The sequence below is a fragment of the Elgaria multicarinata genome, chromosome 1 (assembly GCF_023053635.1).
Source record: "Elgaria multicarinata webbii isolate HBS135686 ecotype San Diego chromosome 1, rElgMul1.1.pri, whole genome shotgun sequence".
In the NCBI taxonomy this organism is placed as follows: Eukaryota; Metazoa; Chordata; class Lepidosauria; order Squamata; family Anguidae; genus Elgaria; species Elgaria multicarinata.
In genome coordinates, this window is record NC_086171.1 from 182,206,991 (window position 1) to 182,220,539 (window position 13,549).

Sequence of the window (13,549 nt, forward strand, 5' to 3'; positions counted from 1 at the left end):
GACATCCGAATTGGGGTCCTCCCAGCCCAAATGCAAAAGTCTAAACAGTGGAGCACCATCACAAACACTTCTGCCGAGATTTTCAGCTAAGGTTTTTCATAAATGATCTCCTCTAAAGGAGTGGGGGGCGGCGGCACCCTTTTAGACAAGAATGATACAAGTCAAATCCAAAGGGTGAATACCACAATGATGTGCTCCTCCACCTGTAAATCAACAGATATTACAGAAATCCTGGAAGTCTCACCAACCATGTAACACTGCCTTGAATCTTTCTACTGCTTGGTGGATTGGGAAGCTTAAAGCAATAGGGCTTAACACCATACATCAGCCATACCTAACCTGGTGCCTTCCAAAGACACTAAACTACAACTTCATCATCCCCAGACTGCATAGGATCTGAGAAGGCCCAAACAGCCCCAAACTCTGGGCACCGCTTTATACGTTATGCAATTTCCAGAACAGGTCTAGTTCTTACAAGAAGTGTGAAGAAGAGGTCTCTCTTCTTTCTTTGCTTTCCTGGAGAAATGACTCTGAGAAGTGTCCTTAGCCAGTAGGTCACACATGCACTGGAGATCAATCCCAGCAGACTTGACCAAATCAATTTCCTTCGTCAATTCTACTTGTGAAAATTGCCAGTCCTACAGGTTTCAGCATCAAATCGCTCATCCATAAGACATTCGCTTTGTTCTTGCTTGGCACTGCCTTCCTCCCCATCAGACAAGGGTGGCGAAAAGTCACTCAGACACACTAACTTCCCTTTCTAGGGAAATCAGCCACCTGCCAGCTCAGAAAGATCCTCATTAGCAATGATCTTCATTGCGCAAATACAATTCCATGTTTTTTTGTTCCCTGGATTCCCTTCCGTGGCTCCCTCTGGAGTTGGTCATCTTGCAACACCTCCGCACTCTGCCTGCACCTTCAATTACTTTTCTGCTTACCTCTGGTTGCTACAGATTAATCTAGGTTAATTTAATCACTTTTGTGAAAATGGCTCCAGGCCAGGGTTAAGGAATCATTAAGGGAAGCAGTGCCACCAGTTCCCGAGGCACAGTTTTTCAGGAGATAAAGCATATTATTTCCATGGCTGTTGGCAGCAGTGACAGAAAAACCCGGCTCTCAAATATGCATGAACCATAATGGGCTATTTCCACCTCCTCATCTCTATGAGCCCTTAGACAGAGGATGAACCATTAGAGACACGTGCTTCCTCTTCCTATTCACTTACAAAAGAGCCTCCCTCTTATGCTAACTAAATTTAGATCTGTATTGTGACAGGCATGTATGTTTCTAATCATTCCACTTCTCTCCAGCTCCTCTGTCACTCTGTTTCTTCAAGTACACTCTTGTCTTTTGCTTCTGTGGGACCAGGATATCGGAGAGTGCTTCTGGATGAGGTTTTTTTATTGCACGGTCACCCTATTTCAAATACGGTATTTGAAGGGGTGTCCAGATGGCAGCATCTTCCATTTGTAACCCTCCTGTGTTTTCCTGCCACTTCTTCCATCTTTTTTTCCTTCCATCTTAAGAAGGGAAAGATGAAATAGGTGCACGATACCTTTTGGATGGTAACATGAGGTGCGGTCTGTCTGGAAGCACACACCCCGTGATATTACCGCCAGCCAGTCATGCCATCTGCCAGGATGTTCCATTCCATTCTCCTTCCCTCCAATGGGAAGCAAACATTGACCTGGTTTGCACATAATGACAACCCAGAGTACGGGTTGAGTATGGTTTGCCATTGAATTGGGAGTTGTTGTTGCATACAAGTCTTGTACTATGGTTTAACTGTGGTTGTTAACCACAAATATGCCAAAGTTCACAATCCAACAACAAACAATGGGTCCTCTTCCTGGGTTGTTCATGGTTAACAACCCATAGTTAAAGCATAGTGCAGGATTTGCTTTCTTCTACTGATAAAGCATCATCTAGGGTGACCATAAGAAAAGGAGGACAGGGCTCCTGTATCTTTAACAGTTGTATAGAAAAGTGAATTAAAGCTGGTGTCATTTGCATGCATGCAGCACCTGGTGAAATCCCCTCTTTATCACAACAGTTAAAGCTGCAGGAACCCTGCTCTCTTTTGTATCTGGTCACTATAGTATAGCTCCTGCACCTTTAACTGTTGTGATGCAGAGGGAATTTCACCAGGTGCTGCGTGCATGCAAATGACACCTGCTAAAATCCCCTTTTCTATACAACTGTGAAAGATACAGGAGCCCTGTCCTCCTTTCCATATGGTCATCCTATAGTAGTGTGAGTGTATGATACAACCCTCACGATAGAGCAGCAATTGGGGGGAAATGAGAGGTCATGCTGCCATTTCAGTTTCCTTCTCTATCTCCCCCCACCCCCGAGTCTGCTGAGTTCCTTGCACACTTTTTGATGGGTGCCCAGCAATGGGGGTTAAAAATAAATTGTGCAGTAATGCATAGCTGCACAGCTCTGTATGAGTGCAGTCATAAATAGCAGCAACAAGAACAATACTACTAGAGAGAAGGAAGAGGAAGAAAGGAAGTTGGGGAGTTCATTTTTGGTGCTTGTTTTTGTTTGTTTCCTGCCTGCAAATCAGTGTGAAGAAAAAGCAGGGAATGAAAAAAAGATGAGAAAGACATGCTGAGGGTTGAAGGTGGAGGGATTTTTTATTTATTTATTTATTGCAAAACACGCTCTACAGCTTTAAAGCCACTCCTACTGGTAAGGGTTATAATATCACACACAGCTTTGTAAGAAATGGAAAGCACCAGCACTAGAAAAACATCATGCAGGTGGTTTGGAAAACAAAGGAATATTGAAGGGAAATTTGCATTAGCACAATAGTGTGTCCAAGCCAGATGTTAAGAGTGCAAGGATAAAGCACACATGTAGATTAGCCCCTGGAGAGCTGCTGCCAGCCAGTGTAGACAATATGGAGTTAGGTGGACCAATTTTGTCTAACACCATATTATGGCAGTTTTTTATTAGGGCTGTGATCCGCTTCTCTTCAGGTCGGAGAAGCAACAGCGAACCGGGGTGATCCGCCTCCGCTACAGGCGGAGGAGAAGCGGATCGGGGGGCTAGAGAAGCATGGCGAAGAGAAGCAACCATAAGCGGATCACGCCTCTTTTCGCGGAGCGCTCCGCCCGCCATTTTGGATATTTTCCCCCATAGGATTGCATTACAGAAAAGATTAGTGGATAACTTTTTTGTTTTTCAAGCTACCTATTTGAAACTCACTGTGCTTAGAGAGTCATGGGTGGGGCTCATTTTGTGCCTATTTTCAGCACTTTGCGTGCTGTGGTTTGCTTGTTATATTTTTTTTTAAAATAGGGTAAAAAAAGCGGGAGAGGTACCTTTTTTTGAAGTGCTGAGAGGCAGATTCAACTCCCAATCATGATCACCTGATGAAGCATCCTCCAATCCCAAAGTTGGAGGGGGGATAAGCAAAATGGGATCCTTAGTAACTTGGGATACTGGGAAACTTTTCTTTCTTAGTCTCTGAACGGACTTTTCCCAGTGTTTTTTGAAACAGTAGCCCCACCAAACGCACAAACACAACCTGAAATCATATACTAAGCAAATAAATAACAGATAGGAAACACAGCACTGCTACCCACCCTAACCTTGGTGAACAACTGAATAGATGTGGTGCAAGGGGATGAGGTCCCCTAGGGCATATGGACGTGCCCAGTGCACTCCTGCCCTTGGAGGGTCATCAGAACCCTCCAAAGATTAACCAGTGGAGAAGCTATGCCTGTCATGAGTTGAAGTGTAAGGTAGCTTCTTAAAGACTGGTCCCTAGACAGGAGCAGTCAAATTGCCACAGTTCCCCCTCCCCCTGGGCACATCCACTTTCCTCTTACTGGTAAAAGACAGACATAGTTGTTGTGTGATTCAGCAACACTGCTGCTTTTAATTCCACCCCTCCTTTGTTTATTTATTTATTTATTTATTTATTTATTTATTTATTTATTACATTTATTATACACCCCATAGCCCAAGCTCTCCTGGCTTTCCCTCTTCAGTGAAGTCAGGCAGGCTTTCATTGTGGTTCAACTCCTTATTGTTGTGGTTATTATTATTATTATTATTATTACTATTACTATTAGTATTAATAAGTACTACTATTATTAACGTTATTAATGGCTGTGATCACAGTGCAGTCAATCAACTCTGAAGCAAGGATCACAAAGCTTGACTCTTATCCTCCTAGTCCCCTAGTTATGGGATGCAAAAGAAAAGGCATCTCTCTGTGCTGCTCCCGCCTCACAGGGATGGTTTGCATTACTGGCTTTGAAACAATCCTTGGCTTACTTCGTTGTGCTCCCAGAAATGTCCGCTGCATGCCTGCCTCCGCGCCTCCACCTGGGTGCTGTTATTTTGGGGTATCTGCTGGGACTTACTTCCCCATAGATCTATGGCATAGTTGTACATCTCTGCCTGCCTCTCTGCCCGCCTGGTGCCTGGGAGATGTACTACATGATGGGCTTTGTGGTTCAACCCCACAAGCCTCTGACATGCTTGCTCCCAGTGCTGTCTGTCCTCCTCTGTGCCCACCTCGCAGGGATGGTTTGTGCGTGTCTTGCTTTGACTCAGGAAGGGTATTCTTCCGTGTGATAAAAGGCAGCTGCATTGCATGCTCTTGGTGTGTGTGTGTGTGTGTGTGTGTGTGTGTGTGTGCATTTTTGGAAGTGTTTCACCTGAGATGAAGATCCTGATTTAGAAAAAAAAATCTTGATTCCCCCAAATCATCTGTGATATTGATTGCTATGGGCAAGCAGTTTGCAATGGATACCTATGGGCAGGTATGGTTTCCTTATGGGCATACTGTTCTTTGTGGGGGATTTTTCATATATTCCCCCAAAATCAGTGGAGGCTTGGATTTCCTTCCAACTAGGCATGAAGGTGGATACATGGATAAGCTGTCTGTCATGGCGGTGATTTTGAGGTTTCTAACGTGAAAACTGACGGAGTTCTAGCATGGGATTTGAATTGGGGTGAGTTAAAAGGGAAAAAAATTGCCAAAAATCAGGGGATGATGGGATTTGCTTGAAGCTTGCCATGAATGTGGATCTAGATGGCATCTGTGAGGTTGTCCACTTCCAAGTTTGTATCTGTAAAAACGTTGGAGTAAATCCCATTTCTGAAAATGGGGTGTCAGATTTTCAAAAATCCCCCAAAATTAGGGGATGCTTGGATTTGCTTGAGGCTTGGCATGCATGTGTATACATGGATCAGCTGTCATGGTGCCCAATTTGAGGTTTCTAGTGTGAAAACTGATGGAGATATCGAAAGGGGTGTGAATTGGGGTTAGGGGTGATGCTTTAAAGGTTAAAAAATCGCCAAAGATCAGGGGATGATGGGATTTGCTTGAAGCTTGCCATGAATGTGGATCTAGATGGCATCTGTGAGGGTGTCCACTTCCAAGTTTGTATCTGTAAAAATGTTGGAGTAAATCCCATTTCTGAAAATGGGGTGTCAGATTTTCAAAAATTCCCCAAAATCAGGGGATGCTTGGATTTGCTTCAGGCTTGGCATGAATGTGTATACATGGATAAGGTCTCATGGAGCCAATTTTGAGGTTTCTAACATTAACAGAAAAAAAGTTATAGGCATTTGGATTTCAATGCAAGTCTATGGGGGAAATTGAGCTCCGATCTGGATACAGTGCTCCACAGCGAAGCGAAGCAGACCATAGGCAGATCGCTGCAGAGCGGAGCGGACCCGACCTGGAAGTTGCAAATCTGGAAGAGAAGCAGATCGGGGGTGTGTGTGCGTCCATGCACAGCCCTACTTTTTATGTTCACTGATTCCAAAGCTGAGCCCTGGTCATGCGTTATGAGAAAGAACACAGCTACCTTTCCAACGGTTATTGAACAAAGGGTGCCCATAAAGAATCCTGAGCTGAAAGCAGAGGATTTTCCTCCCCCAGCTGAAACCACAAGCATTTGGATCCCCCAGCTGAAACTGCAAGTTTGGATGCATTTGTTAATGCCATAGTTAAAGCCAGGGCCAGATTAAGGCCAGCTGATGCCCTAAGCACAGCCCAATAATGGTGCCCCCTTGGCCCTTCCGTTGCTTAGCCGCAAGACATTAAGGCCATAGCTAGTCCTAGTGGTCTAGTGCAACGGAGGGGGAAGGATCTCACGATTTTATGATCGTGAGTTCGCCCCTCTGTCTACACAATGTGCATGATATCCTGGGAGGAGGAGGAAAAGGATGTCACAGCCACCATTTTGTTTTGTTTTTTTTAAAGGGGAAGGAGCGCTTGAGCGGTCAAACGCAAAAGGTAAGTGGGTGGTTTTTTTTAAAAAAAAACTCCCTCTCCCCCCCACCCCACCCCCAATGGGCACAGAGCTCCTGAGGAACTGTGCACCCCATACGCGGTTTCCAGCTCCTCGCGATTACATGTGAGGAGCCGGAATGAAACCACAACACATGGTCACACGTCCTGCGGTCTTGGGATCATCCCAAGACCACGGGAAAAAGCAGGCTAAAAGGGCCTTCTGATATCCCAGGACAAGGGAGGGATCATCCTTCCCTGCCCCCGGGATCCCCTGTGCGATACCCAGGATATTGGCAGGTCTAGCCATGGCCTAAGACTCAATAAGTGCTGAAGGTGAAATAAGACATTTAAAACTCAGTTTTCTTCAAGGCCATCCCCCATGTCAGAACCCACAACTATATTAAATATAAACTGTTTTTTTATTATATTTATTAAACACTAAATAGCAGCAAGCAATGTAAGCCAATTACTTATAACTAGGGCAACAAAAAAATACAAATTTTCATCACTGTTTTATGCATTTTTTAATGAAACTGTTCTAACGGGAAAAATATAAATGCAAAAATTTATTGAAAACAATTTTTAATCTGGAATCCCTTAAAATCAGATGGCCACAGCTATGGTACCATTACTCTGTGGTGCCTCCCTTCCCTTGGTGCCCTAAGCATGTGCTTATATTGCTTAAAGGTTCATCCAGGACTGGTTAAAGCGTTCAGTGAAGCTGCTGCTCTATGCAGCAGCAAAAGCCATTTCCACTCACAGGTCAGTTAATGCTAGTTCCTAATGTGTCTGCAACAATGCAGTCGCCGGAGTAAAGAGAATCAATCCAGAGGCGGATGCGCTTTCTCTAACAACAGACGCCCAAGAGGCATAACTGGTGGTTATTATATTACAGCAGCCAGTGAGGTTTGGATCAACAAAAGGGAGGCATATGGCTGCTTTTGTGCTGAATTGGAGTGCTTCTCCGTCTGGAAAACCAAGGATTAGTGATGTTCCTGCTCACCAGCTCGCTAACAGCAGATACTGAAATCTATATGAATGTCAGCCACATCAACTGCCCTATAGATGGTTAATTTGTTGCTAACCTCTGCATGACTCAGTTACTGATGTTTCACCTGCTGTAATTGACAGTTTGAAGGAAGCTTCTTGGTAGATGATGAGGGGAGGGGGGGAGAACTCATTATAGAACAGAATGATACAGGGATGAAGTCAGTGTGTATAATTCTTTGTAGTCGAATCAGACAATTTTCGGATGGGTAAGTTGAATTTGAAGCATCACAGCTCCTGGTGAGTATGCCCATCCTACTTTTGCCCCTGGTAAAAGAGGGGCTGCAGGTTTTCCACAAACCTGCAAAACCTGTTTGACCAGTGGCAACAAAATATGCAGCTGTGGTCCAAGAGGGAGTGAGGCATGTTGGAAAAGCCAAGAGATCCTGTAAGATGCCCCAAACTACAATGCATTCAGACCGACATGTTTTAATTATTCTTTGTCTGTAAAAATGTATAAAATAATATAAGCCTTTAAATAATGTCATTAATAAAGCATATTTTAAAAATCTCAACATATCACAAATAATGAATATTTTTAACAACAATGCAAACTAGGAAAAGGGACTAAAAAGAAAAGAAAAGCCCTACTTTGCTCTTTTTCATAGATTGTATTGCTGTGAGCCTGGGGAATTGGGCAGGAGAGGGTTAAAATTGGTCATAGCTATTGGCCAGATCTGGCTTGGTGTGTCCTTTGTTTGGGAAGTTAAGCTAAGTGATGGTTGTAGGACAAGTGTGGGGGGCTTCTTTTAGTCTGAGGGCTGAATTCAATTTCAGAGGAGCTCGGTGGGGTGGGGTTGCATTCCACTGGTGGGCGGAGCTGAAGGGGTGTGGCCAAAGAGGGGAGGAGCCCAAAGGCCCTGTCCTTCCCCAAGCCTTGTCCCCTAGTCGGGGGACTACCAGGGACTTTGGAAGGAGGCGGGGAGGAAAAGGTAATTGATCTGTGATCAGAGCTAACAAGAGGGTTCCCCTGAGGGAGCGGTAGTGGTGTGCTCATCCAACACTTGCAGGGAAGGCAAAGGGTGAGCAAAGCCAGGATGAGCACCTTTGCTTGCCCCACATCCTCTTCCCAATGGACTTCACTGCACATGGGCCTTATCCAATGGTTGATGTACCACACAAGTCTAGTTTCCTGGCACACGTGCTGGGAGGATTATTCTCCTGATGACTGGGGTGTCATTTAGCCTTTGCTGGGCTTGGGGGTCATCCAGCATCCTAAACATTTCAGATGCCAACCCTCATCTAGATCAACACTACAGAAACGGACCCTGACTGACTTGCTCAAACAGAGTTGCTTTTCTTATTCAAGCACCTTTTATTTACATGGACATGGGAATCAGTTTAACTGGCAAAAGTAAACCCAAGGTAGGATATTTGCACATTTAACGGAGCAATATGAGCGGACACTGACAATGCTTCTGTGTCTAGGTTCTAAAATGGTCTAGGTCCAAGTGGACCCTCCTTTGCTGAGGGATTTTAAGTAGGGGCTACATGGCCCCTTGGGGATGCCACAGCAGTTGATTTCCTGCATCAGCAGGCAGTTGGACTGGGTGACCTTTGAGAGCCCTTCCAACTCTATAATTCCTTTGATTCTTCCTGATACTTAACCCATAATTCCAGGTGGGAGTTGGTTATGATCACTCAGGGCCAATGTGCATGACTCAGGTCTTTTCATCTCTGGCAGCTGCAGTATTCCATCACCTACTGCTACGTTTCAGCTGCGCAGCTACAGGATGACTCCACAATGTACACGAACCGGCTTTTGGCATCCCGACACAATTGCAGCTTTTCATGGATCAGGTGCCAAAAGCTAGTCTGTGCGGAGAGATCAGTCAAATGACATCAGCTACAGCACACATATGCCTGGCTGAGCCTGTGGCTGGCTATTGGGTCGAACCCCACAAACCACACAGAGCATTTCCTGGCAGGAAATAACATTCTACCTACAAAGAGATTGCCATGTGAGATAATCCATACATATATATATTCTACTGTGTTCTGGGATGCAGTGATTGGCTGTGGCTCCTCAGGATTTGTACACTAACATAAAAATATAAAAAGAGACATATGCTGGATCAGACCAAGGGTCGATCTAGTCAAGCATTCTGTTCACAACCGTTGCCAACGAGCTGTCCCTGGGAAACCTACAAGCACAACCTGAGTGCAATAGCACCCTGCTGCCCATGATCCCCAGTTATTATTTCCCCAGGTTCTCCATATATACAAATGACACCTGGTGAACTTCCCTTTTCAATACAACTGTTAAAGATACAGGAGCCCTGTCCTCCTTTTCATATGGTCACCCTAATTTGCATGTTATTTTAACTTGTCCTTGGTCAGAAATAGCAAAGCTGATTTTGATCCAAGCAATTCAGGCAAACTGCTGTGAACTTAACATGCTATCTTAATTATGATCAGAGTCTGGGCTATTTTTAAAACAGCTTTAATTCCCAGGCTTACCAAGTTCCATCTTCAAGCTGTGTAGTGCTCCCATACTAGCTTCAAGCAGCCTTCTGTGGCTCACAGACAAACAATTGCTACAGCCTTACTGAATTATGAAATCTTAGCACTGCACATCTGGAGACAGGCTGAAGAAAATTCAGCCTAATCATCAAACTTAAATTGTGTTCTTCTGCATATTCCAGTCTCATATATTTTTTCAAAACTCAAAACACAGCAAAATGGATTAGGGCTACACTTCACTTAAAATTAACAAACTTAAATAGAATGAAAATCCCATGTGAAACAAGTGATACAATACTGACTACCTACCAAATAAATGTTGGTTTCATCTTCACATGTCCTCTATATTCATTACATATCAATTAATCAAGGATTCTTTTATGACAGAGTGGGCAAAACATGGGCCATACACAGCTCCCTCACTGGTTGTTTTTTTGACAGCCCCCATCTCCCTCACCTCACAGAAGCATGGTTTTGATTCCCAGCAAGGCACATACTTCTTGTGTCTCTTGTTTTAAAGGAAAATAGCTGGTTTTGGGTATGACATTACACCACTGAATTGCAGCAGCAAAAGCAGTGGTGCAAGAGCAGCAATTTTGTCAGCGGTGGGGAGTGGAAGATCCCCCTGTGGTTTTTTTTGGGAGGGGGGAGTTTGGCCCCTGTATACATAGGAGTTGCCTATTCCTGTTCTATAAGAAGAAAACATTTAGGATCAAAATACATGGTTTTCAAAAACTTCACATCCCTTGTTATTCACATCTTTTTGTTCAGTATTGTCTATATTGATTGGCATCTGTTCTCCAGTGTTTCAGGCAGGGGTCTTTCAGAGATGCTAGGCAAAGTTTGCATGCAAAACACGTGCTTTGCCACTGAGCTACAGCCTTTTCCCAGTAAATGGCTGCATCCCATATCTGACAATTCCAATATACAGCTTTTAAAAATCTTATCTTCAGTTTGAATGCAGTGAGTGCATCCACTTATTTTGGGAAGCTGTCTCTGCCTAATTCTACTGACACAGTCCAATGGGGGTGAAAGATTGCGTTGAGTTGGATTTAAATCTCCTTGTCTGTAATATTTATTTATTTATTTATTTATTGCATTTCTATACCGCTCTGTAGCCGAAGCTCTCTGGGCAGTTCACATAAGATAAAAACACTTAAAAACAATATACATAATAGACGCTAACTTACCCTGAATGACGCCTGTCAATGGCAGTAAACAACTCCCACAGTTCTTCAGAGCTGAGGATGCCATCCGCACAACAGTTCTTAAACTCTTCAAATGACAGCTTTCCGTCATCTACATTTGAATGAAAGAAGAATTACACCTTTGCAAAGCAAGAGCTAACCCCCACCCCCACCCCCCATAGGATATAATATGTAATTCAACATGCTTGGTACTAGGAAAACTTTAAAACATTTCATCCAGGAATTCATAAGTTTCTGTTGAGCAACCTTAGCATTGGTCAAGATATATTTTGCTGATGCAGAGGCTCATACATTGTGTAGTTCATGTAAAGGGACCACTCCCATGAGCAGCCTTAGCACATGCAGGAACTGAAGACAAAACACAGGTCTGGAAGTTTACTGGGGAGGGGGTGGAATTCATTTGGTTCGCATTTTAATGCGAACTTACCACATCCGTCCCTTACAAACCGGAATGGAATTATACAGCAGCATTTGCAGTTTTCTGAATTTTGAGATGCAGTTCTCAAATTTAAAATAAGCACACAAAAAGCCACGTGTGCACAAAAAAGTGCATAATAGGGAAAAGTGAGCACAAAACCACTTTCTTTTCAGGAAAATTGCCTGCAAAAATGAATGTATTAGGCAAAGTGAGTACAAAAATATGTACTATTAGGAGAACTGTAAGAATTTTCATGCTGGCTTTATTTTTTAATTTTTTTAAAGTGATTTGGAAATAGGATTGAATGAACGGAATGTCAGATAAATGAGAAATCGAGCAGAATCACACTTGACAGATCCATCTATCACTACAGAGTCAGAATTTAGGAGGGGCTACAAGTGCTGCATGAAGCAAGTGTTATGATACTGAGCCTACAAAGAAGCTTCTAGCCTCAGATGCGGGCGTGGACCAATGTCATCAATGGTCACTACAAGTGGCCTGTTTATAGGCACATCATCACAAGAGCCATATCACCTCTTCCTTGTTCACACCTAGGCACTGAGGATTAGTTAGTTAGTGCATGAGTCTTCCTTTAATTTTTTGTGAACCACCCATAGAACTTCAGCTTTTGGGCTGTATAGAATTGTAATAAATAAATAAATATTCTCTCAGATTGCAATTTCCTTTGAATAATAACAGCTGGCCAAAGGATGGACTTGTGAAACCTGGTTAAAATCCAGGCACAGACTCCATGTGGATGTGTTAATACAGAGCACCCTCAGTTTACCACCTGTAAATTGGAGATAAAATGACCAACCTTGCAAGACAATGAGAAAACAATGGCAAAACACAGTCAAAATGTAAGAAACATGAATTGTCAAATCGACTTCACAAAAGCCAAGTGTCCATGATGAATCTAAAAATATCATCATAAAACTTGCTATATGGAAAGTTGCAAACCCAGTAGTCGCAGGAGATATAAAGGTCAAAGTCAATTGCAGAATGACAATGAAGGATCAGCATTAAAAGTTGGATTGACCCAAGTTGAAAGAATGATTGACATGCAGGTTTGCATGACAAGGGCAGAGCAAGAGCTACGGACTGCTGTGAGCATGGGAAATGATAGGTAGCAACTGTCATAGTGATAGACAGCAATGGACAAAGGCATGTGGGTAACATCAGGGGACTAAAAATTAATAATTGACTACAGACTGGGTCAACAATGCTATAAATAAGCTTGGGTGCATCTCATGCACACATGATGCCTTGGCTGCCAATTAGTGTCCAGGCGAAGTATAAAGTGTTGGTTATCACCATTAAAGCCCTACATGGTTTGGGTCCAGGTTACCTGTGGGATTGCCTTCTCCCATACAATACACCCCGCACACTCAGGTCCTCTGGGAAGAATCTACTTCAGTCAGCGAAAACTAGGCTGACAACCATTACCCAGAGGACCTTCTCTTCTGCTGCTCCCAGATTGTGGAATGGCCTGCAGGGAGAGACTCACCAGCTTAATAGTCTTTCTGAATTTTAAAAAAAGCTATAAAGACAGATTTCTTCTGGCACGCCTACCCAGTCGAATTTTAAAATGTCATAAAAGATTTTAATATTTTAATAATGCATTGGTGTTATGCTTTTAATCAGTTTTATGTATTTTATATTTTTGTATTCAGTGTTGTTCCTTGACTTGATCCAGAGGGAGAGGCGAGTAAGAAATAATAATAATAATAATAATAATAATAATAATAATAATAATAATAATAATAATGCCTTGAGTTTGCCTATCTGGGGAAGAAATGGTGATCCCAAGAACCTTGGCTTTCATTGAATGACAAAGCTTCTAGCTAGGGATATACAGATTTTGCTAAATCTGTTCTGTCTGTGTTTTGCAGTTGTCACTCTTTCTGTCTTTCATTCTGTCACATAATGGAATCCGATTGTTTAAATTCGAATTTTGTTCTTCTTGCCCTCATTCATGTTGGCACATTTGCGCAAGTGTATAAATGTGCATAGGTGCTCATGCACATGAGTGCAAATCCCCCACCCCTGCCCATCTGAAAAACAGGTACACAAGTCCATGGAACCTGCATGACTTGGAAAAAGCCGGTCTGCTGCAGAATCCGCAGATCAGTGTCACAGAAATTCAAACTC

At 43.2% G+C, this 13,549-nt stretch overlaps 1 protein-coding gene across 1 annotated transcript in view; it reads right to left on the minus strand.

Annotated features, from left to right (window-relative positions):
* Positions 1–13,549, minus strand: part of NECAB3 (N-terminal EF-hand calcium binding protein 3) — a 105,378-nt gene that overhangs the window by 57,191 nt on the left and 34,638 nt on the right. The window contains exon 3 of the mRNA XM_063119908.1: positions 10,963–11,071. Coding sequence (XP_062975978.1) covers positions 10,963–11,071 — 109 coding nt within the window. The remainder of the gene's footprint in view (positions 1–10,962; positions 11,072–13,549) is intronic.